The 16,469-nt window shown below is 38.6% G+C and overlaps 1 protein-coding gene across 6 annotated transcripts in view; it reads left to right on the top strand.

Annotated features, from left to right (window-relative positions):
- Window positions 1-16,184, top strand: part of LOC108557057 (serine/threonine-protein phosphatase 4 regulatory subunit 1-like) — a 57,254-nt gene extending 41,070 nt beyond the window's left edge. For 3 of the 6 annotated variants that reach the window (XM_017913432.1, XM_017913433.1, XM_017913436.1), the window contains 9 exons: window positions 6,663-6,775; window positions 10,906-11,204; window positions 12,214-12,384; window positions 12,447-12,733; window positions 13,209-14,007; window positions 14,346-14,439; window positions 14,496-14,896; window positions 14,964-15,456; window positions 15,670-16,184. In XM_017913432.1, coding sequence (XP_017768921.1) covers window positions 6,663-6,775; window positions 10,906-11,204; window positions 12,214-12,384; window positions 12,447-12,733; window positions 13,209-14,007; window positions 14,346-14,439; window positions 14,496-14,896; window positions 14,964-15,456; window positions 15,670-15,800 — 2,788 coding nt within the window. In that variant the 3' untranslated portion in view covers window positions 15,801-16,184. Of the gene's footprint in view, window positions 1-65; window positions 432-6,662; window positions 6,776-10,124; window positions 10,386-10,905; window positions 11,205-12,213; window positions 12,385-12,446; window positions 12,734-13,208; window positions 14,008-14,345; window positions 14,440-14,495; window positions 14,897-14,963; window positions 15,457-15,669 lie in introns of those variants that run through there. The other 3 variants (XM_017913435.1, XM_017913437.1, XM_017913438.1) reach the window with 3 other exon arrangements.
- The last annotated feature ends 285 nt before the right edge of the window (window positions 16,185-16,469 follow it).

Raw genomic sequence — 16,469 nt, 5'->3', positions numbered from 1 at the left:
CTACCCCCACTCCGGTCGCGTTTGCGCCATCTAGTAAACGTGAACGCGCGCTCAGTCGGTCGCAAGTCGTGCAATTGCGTGTGTGTATCCCATCCCCCACTGTGAGATCGCTCCGAAGACCAGAAATTGTAAACTCCTGAAAAGGCGCCAAAATCAAACTTTAGAAAAAAATATAGATTCAATGAAAACATCAAGACCACAAGGTGTAGTTACCGTCCTCCGAGGGGCTGCACCACCTAGAACAGCTCATGATGTGATGATGGACCAGTCAGTACCTTGAGTACTACTACATCTATAACGTTGTGTTGTGGTACAAAGAATGGAGTACTTAAGAGGACGCGTCACACAGGATGTGAACACGTGCACGCGACACATGACTCCGTGCCACAGGATGTGTCTCTACCGGAAGTCATTTATTGGGTGCATCCGAGGTAAGGCCTTTAGCATCTGAGAAAGAATGTTTTTACGTCGCGCCGTTTGTTCGAACGAACGAACGAACCTCCCATCCAAACAACAACACCATGACGCACACCCAGCGCGTCCTTCTTTTCAATTGAACATCCTTCCTTCTTTTACTTTATTTTTCTTTGTAATTCTTTTCTTGCTTCAATACTGCCGCCTTTGCACGTCGTGTTCTTAATCATCTATATATCCATTACCTCATTATTTATGTTTAAATCTACGCAGCGCTTGTTATGAATGGTGTGTACCGTGCGTGTCCTTTCGCCGAGCTGGAAATATGCGCATTTGAACCGCGGGGTCGTTGTCATGGCTACGCCGACCTGCGGTGCCTCCTCGAAACTGCGTCGTTCTTGGAGGGATCAGCGCTACGTCGCTTCCAAACAACTGTAAATAGAAAAAAAAATATATATAGTACAACTGCAATACACATCAGCGCCTTGTTATTGTTGTCTCCGCACATGTTGATTTACAGTTTGATTGTTGTATATTTATGATCAATAACAACTGCTGTTTGGTTGTAGTACGGTGCATTTCTATGCGCGCGGCCCGATGGAATGCTTTTGGTCCGCAGGCGCTTCGCTTGGTAGCGTGATGTGTTTTGAACATGTGGTCCAAAGTGAAATTGTGGCCTCCATTTGGGACCGTGAGAGTGTTTGTTCCGTGTCGACTGGAATGCGAGGGCCGTTATGTTGTACGAAGCGTTGTTGTTGTTGTTGATGTGCACAAGCGCTCTTCGTGCACCTCTTCTCCGTCCAACCTCGCTCACAAAGCGCGTCTCTCTTCTCAACAACGATCGAGTGAACACAACGGCAATTATATATATATATACACATATAAAATCGCCCATCATCAATGAAGCATTTTAATTGTTTTGAAGAAGAGTCTGTTATTTTGGAAAGCAGGTGTTTACAAATGCAAAGGATGATGATGTTGCAACAACATGCGATGATGATTGGACGTTTGTGACGACACCTATGGTCATGAGAGATGACGCTTGGATCCATTCATGCCGCGCCGCATTCCTCGCGATGGCGTCACTTCCGGCCCACGATAAATTGCTGAATCTTAAATATTATGCCTTTCCTATGCCGCTCTTTTGTACGTTCTTTCTCCTTTCATTCTCTCGCTGTGTACAACGCTTATACGCACACACCACGACCTTGTTACACATCTAAAATTCCATTCATGGGCAAATTGGTGTAATACTATTGAAGCGTTCGCGGATGTTCCGCTGGTGGCTTTAATAATCAGCGGGGCGAATTCTTCGTCGGCATCCTAATTCGATTTAAGCTTGACCTACAATTTGCATTCTGTCGCATTCGGGCAACGAAAAAATTCAGATCGCAGTCATTCTTCGTCGCGGGTCAAAAGTAACTTCTGGGAATGCAACACCGGTTCGTTTTGAATTTGCAGAAGAGCGCACTTTTCTTTCGTGCAAACCATTAATTGCGTCAGGTTATGTTTCGTATGTATCACGAAGGAAACACGACGCTCGTCTAGTCATTAAGGCATTCCGTGTTTTCTTGCAAACAAATAAAAATGCTTAGTAAGGAATAGCATAATTATTGTTCTTTAACCGATCCAACTAATCCTCTTTACTTACAATTCGATTTGAAAATTAATTAACACTATATGTAAGGTGTAATAAAACAAAATTAAAAGTCTAGTGGCAAAGAAACATTTTCATTGTTGGGTCTAATAGATTAAATTCCAATACTGTACTTCTCTTTATATTTCCTGGAGAAAGCTGGTGATTTACGTTCGTAATCTTTCTTAATAATTATTTTTTATTATAAATTGTTCTGAATTAGGTTTAGGTAAATGTTTTAAAAAATAGCAATCTTGGAAATTTTTAAAAATCAAATTGGATTCGGTTAAAATTTGGGTCGTCTTATTGGTACGAGTGTTTTTGATGGGAAGGGCATTGTTCGAGATGAGGACTCCTCCTGTGCGTTTGGTGGTCTGGAATGCGTAGAAAGGGTCTTCGGGAGCACGCGCGACAGGTGAAGCCGCGGTCAACGCACCGGATCATTCCGGGAAAACGTATCACTACCGGACCGGATCATCCCAGGCGCTATTTTCTCTCTCTTGGAGAGGTCTGATAAGGAGCGCGCTTATCCTGTTTAACTGGTGTTGAAATACGCTCAACAGCAAATAAATGTATATGTGTATGTACACTGGTTGCATTGGAGTTGGTAAATATTGATTTGGTGCGAGGTTTTCCGGCGTTGTTGGCTATACGTTGCGGATTCTCGATGCCCTCCTCCTTTTCTCTTCCACACACATATCTATATATATATATAGTATACATGTACGTCGTATACCCTTCTTCGTTTTGGTGTGCACATGGTACATAGCATATAGCAAAGTCCGGCGGAAGGTTGTTGACTGGCTAGTATGTGTTGTGATTCTGTCTGAGACCCGCATTCCTCCAACAGGTCACACATGCCGCATTCGCCGCCATCCTCCATTATACACAAGCGTGCCATCTCTTTCCATCGGCTTCGATGCATTGCATTTTCTTGCAGCTCTTTGGCCATCTCTTCTTCTCGGTTCTCTCGCATCCTACTCTCTTCCACACGTGAGTTAAAGAACCCAAAGCAAATGACCGTACTACGAATCCTTACACACAACAAGTCCACGTTGCTCACTACACGTGGCATTGTTGTCTCTCACGACCATTTAATAACCCACCCATGCGAACCAATTCCGAAACGCAGCGCATTTCATAAACACTTCCAATGCTAAATAGAGTCCACCCGATACTTCATAGACCTTGGTCAGTTATAATAATGATAGACAATCATTGAAGCGCGGAACGTAATGCCTTTTAAATTGCCATCTGTCGATGGATATGATCCATTCCATTATTCGTGACGCATTCGGAAATTTCTACAAATTGATTATCTCCGCGCCGAAGTTTCCAAAAGCAAACAGAGCACGCCTTCTTTGTCCACGTCTCTTTTCCTGCTTTGTAATTACTCGTATATACGTGTAGCCCGTTCGTGAGAAATGTTTCGTTTGGGAGGGCTTTTTAATTGAACTCCAAATTGTATTACTCATTGTTGTTCGAGACTGGGTGTGAGGAATTTTCAGTGGAAAAATGTACAGAAACATGCACACACGGATTCATCATTCCATAATGCCAAATCATCGCATCCCAACAAAAAATAATAATACTATGAAACAACAATATGCATATTCCCAATTCAGATAATCCCTCAAAAACTTTACGCTGCATCATCAATTCGCAATAAAATTCTATTTTTAAAACAACTTAATCTCACTATTAACATAAATATATAATATTAATAAATGCATACTTATAAAAGGAATATTAAAATATTAATATTTATTGGTAATAATAAAATTAATTAATTATAAAATAATAATAATACAAATATTAAATTTAAAAAAGACAACTGCTTCAAAGGGCTATTCCGCCCAAAAAATATATTAATACAATATCATTAAATAATTGAAAGTATTGAAATAATAAAAAATAAACACTAAAACCACTTTTTATTAAGCTGTTTTGTTGTGATGAAATTATTATAAAGTAAATGAGGAAATTCTGGCTCATGCATAATTCACGGTCGTAATCTCCAGATAGCATCTTTTTTTATAACTTTTTAGTGCTGAAGATTCGTATGAGTCCTGAATTTACTTAAATCACAGATCGTTTCACGGAATTCCTCGCTTTTAAACATGATGGAATTTCTTCGAATTCGAAGCTCAGAAAGAGTATGCGTTTTATATTTATTTTCGTGTGAATTATTCAATACCCGAAGTGAAGAATCCCACAAAAATGCATTCTTCTTGGTTTTTCGACCATCCACGGTTTTATGACTGACAATGAATGTTGAGAAAAATAAAAGGAAAATCTAATTGTTACGTTGTAGATGCTCAGCATTGAATTTATAAAGTTTTTATTGTAGATAATTGTTATCACGTGTTTAAATCAATGTTGAAATTAATGAGAATTTGATGGGTTGAAAGTGTAATAATATGGATTAACGGAGGATTAATTTAAATGAATGTGGTAAAAGCCTGTAAAGGCATTCGATTGGGAAGAAAACGCCAATTACGTTGTTATTGGATGCATATTTAGTAGGTAGTAATGTCTATATTTATTGGTCGGAGCCATCTACAAGTAAAGTTTGCATAATGGTATGCACTATTAATGAGATAATGACACAGTAGATACGCCTAGTACTGCAATATCTGTTCTATCCTCTCTAATTCTCGTTTAGGAATTATTCATGCAGTTAGTAAACAAATTTGCTCTTACTATATTTATGTAACATTCAATATTGATCATCATTTATATTTGATTTGTGTCCGAGTTACTGTAACTTGCTCCCATCAAATGCATTTATCAATAGTTAATTAAAGGATTGTATTCAAATATTTCATTATTTATGAATACTAAATATGTACGAATGAATATAAAATATTTTTGTACAAATTGCGTATTTCCTCCTTTAGGAATGATTTAGTTCTAATCTAATTGCTATTGCTCCAATTACGTAAAATTGCTTCCAATAAATCATATCACAAATGTAAAGGTATTTACAGAAATTGAAAAATTACTAAATAATTGTTATGTAGTTGTAAATTTCGTTTATAAAAGTAAAACTTTCAAAGCAACAGGAAGAGTTTGTACATAGTTTCGTAAAGTTACATCTTAAAACATTCTACAAAATAGTAAGTAACCTTTTCGTTTTAACGCAATTTCATAAAATTTTTATTATGCCTCTATCGTTAAAGGAGAATTACAATGATGAAATACCACCTGTATCATAAAACGAACTTTAAATTAATTAATTGGTGTTTTGAGGAAGTTCTTCGTGTAAAAAATGCGTTTACAGTTTCATTTTACTGAAAACTAACTAATAACTCTTATAGATATTTTTCAAATATATTTATCGTACTTTTCCTATGGCTTCAAAACTTTTTGGAAGTTAGGTGAATCATTTTTTTATAAATTATTTCAGTATTTAAAAACATCTTTTATATTGCGGGAACTGAATATAAGATGTTTGTTAGGTAAGGTGGGTGCAAAAAGTGAGCGAGCAATCTTTATTCAGAGCGTTTTCTTATTTGGCATTGGAAAGTGGATTGTTGCGTATTGAAAATGTATGTGTATTGTTGCGCAAAGGGCAACTGTCCGTATTAACACTGGAGCCATTGTGTTTATGTCTGCAATAGATTGCGGAGTCCTGCGGCCGTTTTCTAGGCATTTTCAGCACGCCCTTTTTCCAGATTTCTTTCATTCCGCCTAAATGGTTTTAAAATGCGGCCATGTCGTTCGCATTGCGAGATAATGGCGTCCACGGTTCCTGAACAAGAAAATTTATCGCACCTTGCTCAAGGGGTGTCCTCGCAACACCTCCCCTGAATTGGCGCGCAAATCAAAGAACGAGGACTGCAATAAAAAAAAAGTAAAATAATGAAGATTGGGGTGGTTTGGTATTTATTTTGATTTGCGATTGGACGCGTGATTGCTTGCGCCCGGGGCGTTGTCGTTTAATTAGTGCCCGTTTCCGCAATGATATTGGCAATTTCGAACGTTACAAGTGTGCGTTTTCGAAGGGCGCTTCCGATACATTGCGATGGGGGTAGAAATCGTATCATCCGCCCCTTTCATTTCTTTTTTTCGGGCGTTTGTTGTCTGTTGTGTTCGGGGCGAACAGGTAACAATGTTATTCTGCGACGCAGTTTTGCGGCCGGGCGGCCATCTTAGAGTGCTTCCGTGGGGCGGAGACTCTCGACGGACCAATGGATTATTGCGGTCCGCGGATTCGCAATTGCACGTAAACCACGCGAGGCCAGCACGGCGCGCGATCGCCGCCACCGCTCCAACAACAACAACAATGGGAAAATGTGCGTGCGTGTGAGATAGAGAATACAGAGGGGCGCTTCCTCCCCAAATTGGGGTTGTTGCAAATGGTATTCGTTATTCAATTAACGAATAGTGGATGCGGGACACGTGTTTTTTGCTGCGCAAGCGCATCCTACTTTACTTCACTCAAATATCGCTTTTCCCGCCAATATCTTTTACGTCTTCTGCAATACTACACATGCTTTACATAATACCACCCTCAAAACAATAACAAACATGTTTCCATTTGGTGCGTTTATTATTATCCTAAATATTCTAAGACAATAAGTTAATGTTTCTTCTATTTTTTTTCTAGGCAAATGGTATCCAGAGTCTTACTGGAATTGTTCAAGCTGGGTCCCGTAGACGGACTGACCCAGGACTTTCCGCAGATCATGGACGTGGTATCGCGATTGGTGGAGGGAGAAGGTGAGTTTTGCTTTTGATACGTTTATTTCCTTTCCCACGCTCCATTATCAGCATTTATCATCCATTACACCATTTAATCGGTCTAAGTAAGCCAAGCTAAAGTGTTATTGTCATCTCGCAATATTTCATCTAATCCTCTCTACCGACAAGAATAATATAAACCTATTTAATTTAAAAAATATGATCAAGAAAACCACCCGCGCATTATCTGTATAACTGTATTACGTACAATATTTTAAGAAACGTGTAACTCGCTGAGCGTTGAATATGAATAATGTTAATGAAATAGACTCGTGTTGCAACAATTTGGGTATTATCAGTAAAAAGAAGGTCAACAGAAACTTAAATTAAATTAAAGTTACTCCATTGGTGGTCTACCGCAATCTGTTTAGAATGTATGTTAATAAAACAAAATATAAATGAAATTCTTATACAAATTCAGTTTTTGAAGCAAGAACAATTTTACTTTTATAAAAATGTAATTATTTGTTTTTAAATTAAATTCAAATTATTTTGTATTTAAAGATGTCGAAAATACGCAAGAACAAGGAATTCTCGGTAATATTTACTTCAATATTATACCACGCCCACATAGCGATGAAAATAATTTCTAGATTTTGGACTCGCAGTGAAAGTGAACTTTTTTCGTCTCGCGATTCTTTTTCCTTCTTCATTAATGAATGAAAAGTCGTGTTGACCCGATTTGCTGGTTGGTTGATACTCGGGCCGCAATTGGTGATGTAGGAGTATCAGCGTGGGCGTCCTGATATTTTTTCAGTTCTTCTTTCTCTTGTTCTTCCTCTCTTCTGCTTTCGTTGATTTCCTGCTGGAACGATGTTCGTCTTCATATTGTTGTATTAGTTTCGCCTCCCTCCGAAGAATTAAGATGCGTTCCACAAATAGGCACCGCATTTCGAAACACGTGTTTGCGATTCGAGGAGGAAGAAAAAAAAAAGAAAAGTGGCTCGAAACGAGGGGGGCGGAATAAGAGATCATTTAAAGAAGAAGAGAGGAGGCCGCGTGTTGTGTGAGTTTAGTCATCTGCATTTGCATGCGTGTAATCCCGGTGGAATGTCCGGAGCTATTTCTGTTTTCCGAAGGGAACCGTTTCCGGCGACGGTGACAGGAAGCGGCGCACGTGGATGCGAGATGGGCCAGGGGGGATGGTAGCGGGATTGCAGCGGCCCCCTGCGATACATCTCTAGTACGCGGTTATAAATAGTCGCAGACACCGCCACCACCACCACCCGGACATTGCAACTACCCCCAACGAATACGGTCTTAATTTAGACACAGGGCGCCTAGATGCTAGAGTACACCACCATCCCGTTTAGTCGTAAGACGAAACGCGTAGCGATAAGCAGCATTGCTTATCCAGATTTAGTCGGCGTTCGCTGCAGAATTATAAGTCGCTCTCTTTCTGGAGATTAGATTCTCCTTCTGTAAATATTTATTTCCGTTGGGTTAAATTAACAAGCGTGTCGCGCCTTCAAGAATAGTGAGCCCAGTGCGTTGGTTGAAGAAAGAAGAACATAGGAGAGAAGCATCGGAATACCACATTCTCGTGTCCCGAGTGATGCGGGTCAATGCTGCAATTGCATTGTCAGGGTTCTATGCGCTGCACTCGATAATTATTGTGTCGCGTCGCCTATTATGTCATTGGCTAATAAATAGTACCTCTAAAAACGCGCTGATCCAATGAAAGTGCAGGAAACGAGCCCGCTCGGGGAAATACTTTTTCTTTTCGTCATCGCCGTTGTTTGAAATATTCGTTCGGTAATTTTCCGCTAAGTGGATGTGAATTCATATAAGCATAGAAAGAACGAGGGGAATAGTAACCAACCACCACAACAATTACACTGATACGGGTATTTAGTCTTCACATATCAAGTGGGCCTAGAAATCAACCATTGCAATGATACAATTCTTAAAGTAAGTGGTATTTATCAATTAGTCTTACTAATATTTCTATTAGAAAGAAAATCTTGCCGTAACTTGTACATACAAAATGGAAAGAAACTTATATTATCAATTTATTTTTCTGTAAGCAAGATTTATATGTTTTTTCCTTTGTTATATAAAGCAATTGACATTATATTTAACTGGGAATTCCTAATTCATAAATATGTGTCTGAATTCATTGAAATTGTAGTAGGATATTACACATATCCGGAAATGATTAAGTTACGTAAATTTTCGAGTACTTTTAAAACTTTTTTAACGGATTATTATTTGGTTTTTTCAAAAAATCAATGTATTACTTTAATAATTTTTACTTAGTATTTTCATTTGAATTTAATTTTGAAATATTAACTATGTTCGAAGAAGTGACTTTAATGTATTATTTGTAAGTAATACTGAATAACATCACCTATCTTTCATACAATTAGGAAAACCTTGTAACGTGTACAATTGTAATTGTGCACAATTATTGAAATTGAAATGTAATAGATCTTTCAATATTAGAATGAAGTATAAAACCGCAGATAATTAGGAAAGAAAAGTTATACAGATTTGTATGTAGAATCGTAAATAGACAATTAATTGCTTTTCTTCTGCATCCAGAAGTAAAACGCTTTTGCTGTATGTTGATGGTGTCGGTAATGGCGCGTGGTGGGGGTTAGGTAGGGTATAGGGTGTGCGTGAAAGAAGAAAGCGAAGGAGGAGGGACAGAGAGAAGTTTACGATATGATGACGGAATAGGTGTGGCGAACAGGAGATGATGTGCAAAGGGAAGTGCTCTTCGTCCCCCCGAAATATCGATCCCTTGAGTCGGCTCTGCGGGGGCCGTAGTGTAGATGCGTAGCTCTCTCAAATCCGAGCCGATCTCTCTACCCCACCTCTCTTCCTCGTTCCCTACCCCACCCCATTCCATCTACTATCCGTCCATCCCTCTCCGCGTGTTCCACCCCTGAACTTGACACACTGTCCGCAATACATAGTTCCATGTACACACGTGCACACGGACAGTGCCGGCGAAATCTGGGTGCACACCTCGGTGGAATGTGTTAGCAGGAAATGGGCGGCAGCGAAATCCAATTCAAATAAAATTTTGTTTATTTTGTGGCATTGATGTAGAGAGCTCATGTTATCGCGCCTTTCCTCTTTATTCGAGCTGCGGTTGTTCTGGGAATCGGAAGAGTGCGTGCGCTAGCGTGTGTATGTTGGTGTGTGTGTACTTGCGCGCTATTTTATTAATAAGTTTGAATGAATGAAGTTTCTAAATTGTGGATATTTGGACTGAGTGAGTGAGAGAGACGGCGGAAAAATGTGTTGTGGTAGCACTGATTAGGTTCGGTGCGCGCGTTTCGGAATGTTCTGCCGCAACGGTAAACTGCAAAGAACCGTCCAGACATGGGGCGGTTCTGAATGCGCTGTCTCTGAATGAACGGCTAGTATACTACATACATACGAGCGAGCGGGCAACGATCTCTGGAGCGAGATCAGCGCCGCCCGGTGCCGTTGCCACGAACCATTAGTACTTGCACGCACGCGGCGTGGCTTCCATGACGCTTCGCGATCGCCGCCTCCGGTTTTCGCGCCAGAAAACCGTGGAAAACCGCACCGCAATGAGGAAAACGCGATGCATGACCGTGTGCAGAACCACCAGGTGAGTCGTCATTGAATTTCCCGGATTCGCGCGCCCCGCTTTTTCGCCACACTTCGTCGTTACGTTTCCGGTTAACCTCAAGCCAGCCCCATATTCAGGCGACAATCAAAATGGTGGGTGAAACCTCGTGCTCTCTACCGAAGCCCACCAGACTCAGATCATCTTTTTTTTCTTCTCGCCATTCCATTTTCCTTCTTCCTCTTTATTCGTCCTTTTTTTTTTACCATCTTGCATGCATTCGAGAGAATTCCCCCCGTTGTCGTTTACTTCTCTCGCGAACGAACTTTCACGCCGCGACGATTTCGAAAGGCGGTGCTCGTGCTTCTACGGAAGAGACGCGATTTTCACATGGTCCTCAATGGCGTTGCCACCCCTCATTCACCATGCCATTACCCCCTTCATGTTTTCATACAACCTTAACCTACAAATTTTCAAGTTTGTTTTGCTTCATCTCTCCAAACGTCATTAACTTGATCCCACAACAATAAATCCAATTGGTTTAAATGTATTGCTTTTTCAGAGATTATGGTGTGCACTTCTATGCTGGAGCAGTTACCTAACCTGGCATTGCTTGGCGTCCAGTGTTCGGAACGCGTGCCGATCCTGGCCGACATAGTGGGTGATTACATACTTCCATTGGTTGTTAGGAACCTGGGAACAAGCAAGGAGCAGGTTAGAAAATCTGCACATCAAACTTTGTTCTCTTTGATGGAGCAAGGACTTGTCACCAAAGCTCAAGCTGAGATTCAAGTGTGCCCCACAATATTGGCATTGTCCAGGAAGGAATGTCTGATGTACTACCATACAGATGCAATAGCGGTAATAACCTTTTTAATTAACCCCCCTGTCAATCATATTAGTTATAAGTGCTAAACAATTGACACTATTTACCTTGGCATTTGCTTCTTGAAAGACATGGGTAGTGAGATGTATTTCTGATTATCTCACTACCTTGTCTTTCATGGAGCACTTGCCTATTCTTCATTCCAACCATCATCACATGTGTGTGTTAATTCAGTTGTTGTTTTCTTCAGTGTTTTATCTTTGCAGTCTATTTAGGTTGGAGGAGTTTGTCAGTGCTCTTCAGAGTTGGCGGTTGTAGATATTTAGAACTATCACAGCCAGCTTTGATGAGCATTGATGGGCTGGAAGTCACCTGGTCAACTGGATCTGGGCAAGAAACTGAATGCTCATGCCTGTGCCATCAATTTGGTTGTGAAACCTGATTTTCAACCAGATATCACAGCCATTTTGATGAGCTCAGTTGTGATCTAACACAACACGTTTGTTTTAATATAATGTACACTATTTTTATTATTATAATTATTTTATTTTTGTGGGTGTAATTTGTAGCGAAGAAGTGCGAATGCCTCAGCCGTCAATTTGGTTGTGAGCTCGAGATTTTTTTGTACCGATATCACAGCCATTTTGACGAGTTGAGTTGTTCGTTAAATCATCATGGTCTCATCGGGAATTCAAACTGACAGATTTTGCCTTGCTCATCAACTGGATGTGAAATGATGACTTTAGATACATATCACAGCCAGCTTTGATGAGCGAGGCGGAATTGACGATTTCAACGACGTTGGGATGGGGAAGTATTGGGGAATCTGTAAGACATTGGTATGTTATGGCCCTCATCAGTTGGATGTGAAATGTATATGTGTATCATATCACAGCCAGCTTTGATGAGCGCTATGATGTATAATCAAATCAGTTCAAAACATTATTTTTAATCTATTTTACATTCTAACATAGTTTTTTTTTTCACTAATACTGCATATTAATTGTTTGTTTTATTAACTAATTCCGTTGTCTTTGGTTGCAGCTGATGTGCAAATTGGTCTCATTAGTGGGAAGAGATGTGACTGAGAGAGTATTCTTAGATAGATTTCTAGAGTTGTGCGCGGACCAAATGTTTTATGTACGAAGGGTGTGCGCCGCCCACTTTGGCGACTTCTGTGCAGTTGTAGGAAAACAGAGTTACGAGAAGCTATTGGTAGGTCCCGCCTTTGATGTGCAAGGTGTATTTCATTTGATAATTGTTGTTTGTGTTTTTAGTTACCGGCTTTCATCAACCTATGCAATGATGATGCTTGGGGCGTTCGCAAAGCATGCGCAGATGTGGCGATGTGTGTGTCTTGTGCGTGTTCTCCAATGGCTCGTCGTAATGTCTTGGCGCCGGTCTATGCCAAGTTCTTGCAGGATGATAACCGCTGGGTGCGAAGCTCCGCCTTTCAAACTTTAGGTCCTTTTATTTCCACTTTTGCCGATCCTACTATAACCTCGCTGGCTTATAATAACATGGGCGAATTAGTTTTAGTTAGTACTGATGGCAGTGAATTCAAGTAAGTTATTCTGGTTATGCTTAATTACTTTACTATCTTCTAACCCCTAAGCTCACGATTATTTTCAATTGAAGAGTGCAAGTTCAAAATGCTCCCATTCCAAAAATATATTTACAATATTATATATAAAGATTATGATTCATCATTTAAGTTCCAAGAATGAAAACATTGATATATAATAGTCTGAATCATACGATTTTCCTTGAATATGATCAAGATTGAAAAACATACAAAATCATTTTAATTGATTTATAATATATATAGTTTTTTTTTATTGACATACAAATCTGTTATTAAATATTTGTTAATAAGTTTTGAATTCTTGCAATATTAATTTTTTTGATGCTTCTGGCAGTACGCTGTTTTTATTTTGATTTAATTTTAATAATCATATTTATCATATTGGAGCTCATTTTGAACTGTAAATGTTCTCAAGGAATAATTGATTTATTCATGTTCTTCGTTTGATTTACAGAATAAATTCTACTGTGCCTCTAACTGAAGATGTCAAGCACATGTATTACATACCTTGGGATGATGGCAAGGCCGCAGTAGAGGCAGCCTCTCAATTGTTTATGGAATATCCGACTTACGACAAGCAGATGAAAGAGATTGCTGGAATGGAGGCCACCTCGAATGACATAGATAGCACCATTAAGAATTTAGTGGATATATTTCAAGTAGTCGGATCTGAGAATGAGATTGAGACGGAACAGCAAAGCGTAGTCGAAGTAAGCGGCGAGCCTCTAATTAAGGACGATAGAAATGACGAAGAGGGATCGTTCAGCAACGTAAATATTGATGACGTCGTCGAAATGTATTCTGACCATTGCGTAACCGACGACGAGACGAAGAAGAAGAACGCTGCTGCATCCGGTAGTGCGAACTGTGAGCAGGGGGAACGGACTAATCTTGTAAATAGTGCCGAGAAAGCAGCGGCTGGTGATAATGTAGTTAATGCGGAGCAGAAAGAGAACCAAATAGATTGTGATATTAGCGCAATTACCGACCAACTGACAAATGTCGATCTATCGAATGGTAACCAAGTGAACCAAAGCCTTAGTCAAAATGGTACAGAGGCGACTGAAGCGCGTTTAGATAATGGCAATGATAAAGCGCCGACGGTTCAAGGTAAAGATGAGGAGGGGGTGGATAATTTATACAACTCGTATAATTATTGGTATGTACCTCCAGATTTGCCTTTGGATCCAAGCGTCGTAAATGCTCAAGAATTTACTACTGCTAATGAGACTGCTTTAAATGCATCGGATGAGGTAAACTACTCGTAACCGCAAGGTTTACACTATTTAATAAATAATACATTAAATACAACATAGATTTCAACAATTTCATTGCCAAATACGAACTATATATTGAATTAATTTTAGTTTAAAAATATCGTAATTCTGGTATGGATTTCTCAAATGTTTTACCATCTATTTTGTTTTTCGTTTTGTTTTAATTTATCGCTTAGTATTGTTTTTTTTTTCAATATTTTAACAATGCCATTAATAACTGGTTTATTTCATATAAATTTTTTATGCATGCGTTTGCCATCATTATATTTTTCGACATTTACAATCCGATATTTAATGAATTGTTCGTTCTTTAGCAATCCGCTGCAAGTTTGAATGACACTTTCAACAAGCCAATGAACACCACCCACGTTTTGGATCACTCTTATGTAAAAACGGATAATTCATCAGGTATTTATTTTATCAATATACATTTTACTTGAATTTAATTTCTAATCTATTTTTAGATGACTTACCAGAACCCAACGCGGAATTGACTGAATTGAAGGAACCCTCTCAGCACATAGTACCACAGCTGCTGATTGATCATTTTATTTCGATGACTGATCCGAACACTGCCCAATGCGCGGATGATAACATCATTTATCACTGCGCCTATTCTTTACCAGCCGTAGCGTTAACTCTAGGAAGTAGCAATTTCCATTTACTGAAAGGAACAGTAAAGTCGCTGGCTGAGAATATGCAGTACAAAGTTCGGAGGACTTTAGCTAGTAGTCTGCACGAACTTGCAGAGATTTTGGGCCCTGAATCTGCTTTCACCTATCTCACGCCTATATTTAATGGTTTTATTAAAGATTTAGATGAAGTCAGAATCGGCATTTTAAAACATTTAGCTCATTTTCTCAAGGTAATTAACTCTACAACAGGATAGAATTTTAAATTTTACCAACAACAATTTCTTTTATTTTTTACAGTTGATTAGTCCGACTAAGCGATTGTCATACTTACCTAGACTCACGGTTTTCCTGCAGAATCATCACGAATTGAATTGGCGCTTCAGGCACGAATTCGCGGAGCAGTTGCTGCAATCTGTTACTCTGTTTCCTCCAGTCGAGGCCTCCAAGCACATTACTCTAATTGCTCAAATTTTACTATACGATAAAGTAAGCGCTGTGCGCGAAGTTGCTTTGACTTTAGTATGCGAACTCATGAAGCATATAGGTAGTGAGCCTGGATTGATGCCGATGACGTTGGTTAGGTTTGCAGAAAAATTTGCTCATTCCAAGAAGTGGAAAATGCGGCAGACCTTCGTCCTGCTCAGCGCTGAGTTGCTGTCATCCAATGCACTACCAATAGAGCAATTCGCCAGCGAAGTGATGCCGCATCTCTTAGATCTGAGTTGGGATCCGGTAGCTAACGTCCGATTAGTTGTTGGTAGAACCATAACACAGAACATGATTGAAAATGGTAAGTTTTAATTGATTTTATTTTCTTTTTTTTTTTTGCATATATGCAATAAGTCAAAATTAAATTTTAAAATGATGCTACTTAGTCCGTGTTTCAGCTGAATTAATATTGATTACACCCTTTGACATATCTGATTCTATTCAGTTTAAATCAAATACTACATTTATCAGTGATTTGAACGATAGTAACAAGTTCTGTTTTTATTATTTACAGAATATTTATCGGATCCGGAAAATCAACACAACGAAATGATTCAAAAGGTTCTACAGAGATTGCAGAATGACAAGGATAACGATGTCAGGCAATCCGCTCAATACGAAGAAATAGATACAGAAGTATCTTAACTGAACTGGATCTAAATATAATAGGAACTTATTCCTAACCTAATTTTAACATCGAACATATTTAAACTACCTTTTTTAAAATGTTGTTTATATATTTTTGTCTTGTTTTTAATTTATCAAAACATATTTTTTTAATTATCTTAACTTAAACATAATTCAACTCATTTTTTTTCTCTATCTTTGTATCCTTTGAATCGGTTCATGTATTATTTCTATGTAAATTTTTATATTTACGTATGTACGATGATTTCGAACGAGATGTGTAAATATTGTTTTATACAATTGAAGCATCTTTGGAAAAAAAATAATAATAAAAAAATAACATGCAACTCGCTAAAAGGAACTGCCTTTAAAATTCAAAATATAAAACGAAACAAAAAAAAATAAAATAAAAATGATAAGTGAAAATATTAAACCAATGATTTTATAAGTAATTCATATTATTGTTATTTACTGTATTATATGTATTTACAAAAGTTGGTTAAATAAATATTTGTAAATATTTAAAACTTTAGATTTTGCATTTTTATTTTCCAACTGAAAACAATCATAAATTATTGCTGTTCTTACGTAACGTTGCAATAGTTGATGTTGGTTATTGTTTAGAAAAAAAATGTCGAGACAATTAGTTATGTCATTGAATGAATGAAAATATGTCAAAATTATTGA

The sequence above is a fragment of the Nicrophorus vespilloides genome, unplaced genomic scaffold (assembly GCF_001412225.1).
Source record: "Nicrophorus vespilloides isolate i.1.1-1 unplaced genomic scaffold, Nicve_v1.0, whole genome shotgun sequence".
NCBI classification, from domain to species: Eukaryota; Metazoa; Arthropoda; class Insecta; order Coleoptera; family Silphidae; genus Nicrophorus; species Nicrophorus vespilloides.
The sequence above is the reverse complement of the archived record's forward strand: the minus strand, read 5'-3'. Positions and strand labels throughout refer to the sequence as shown.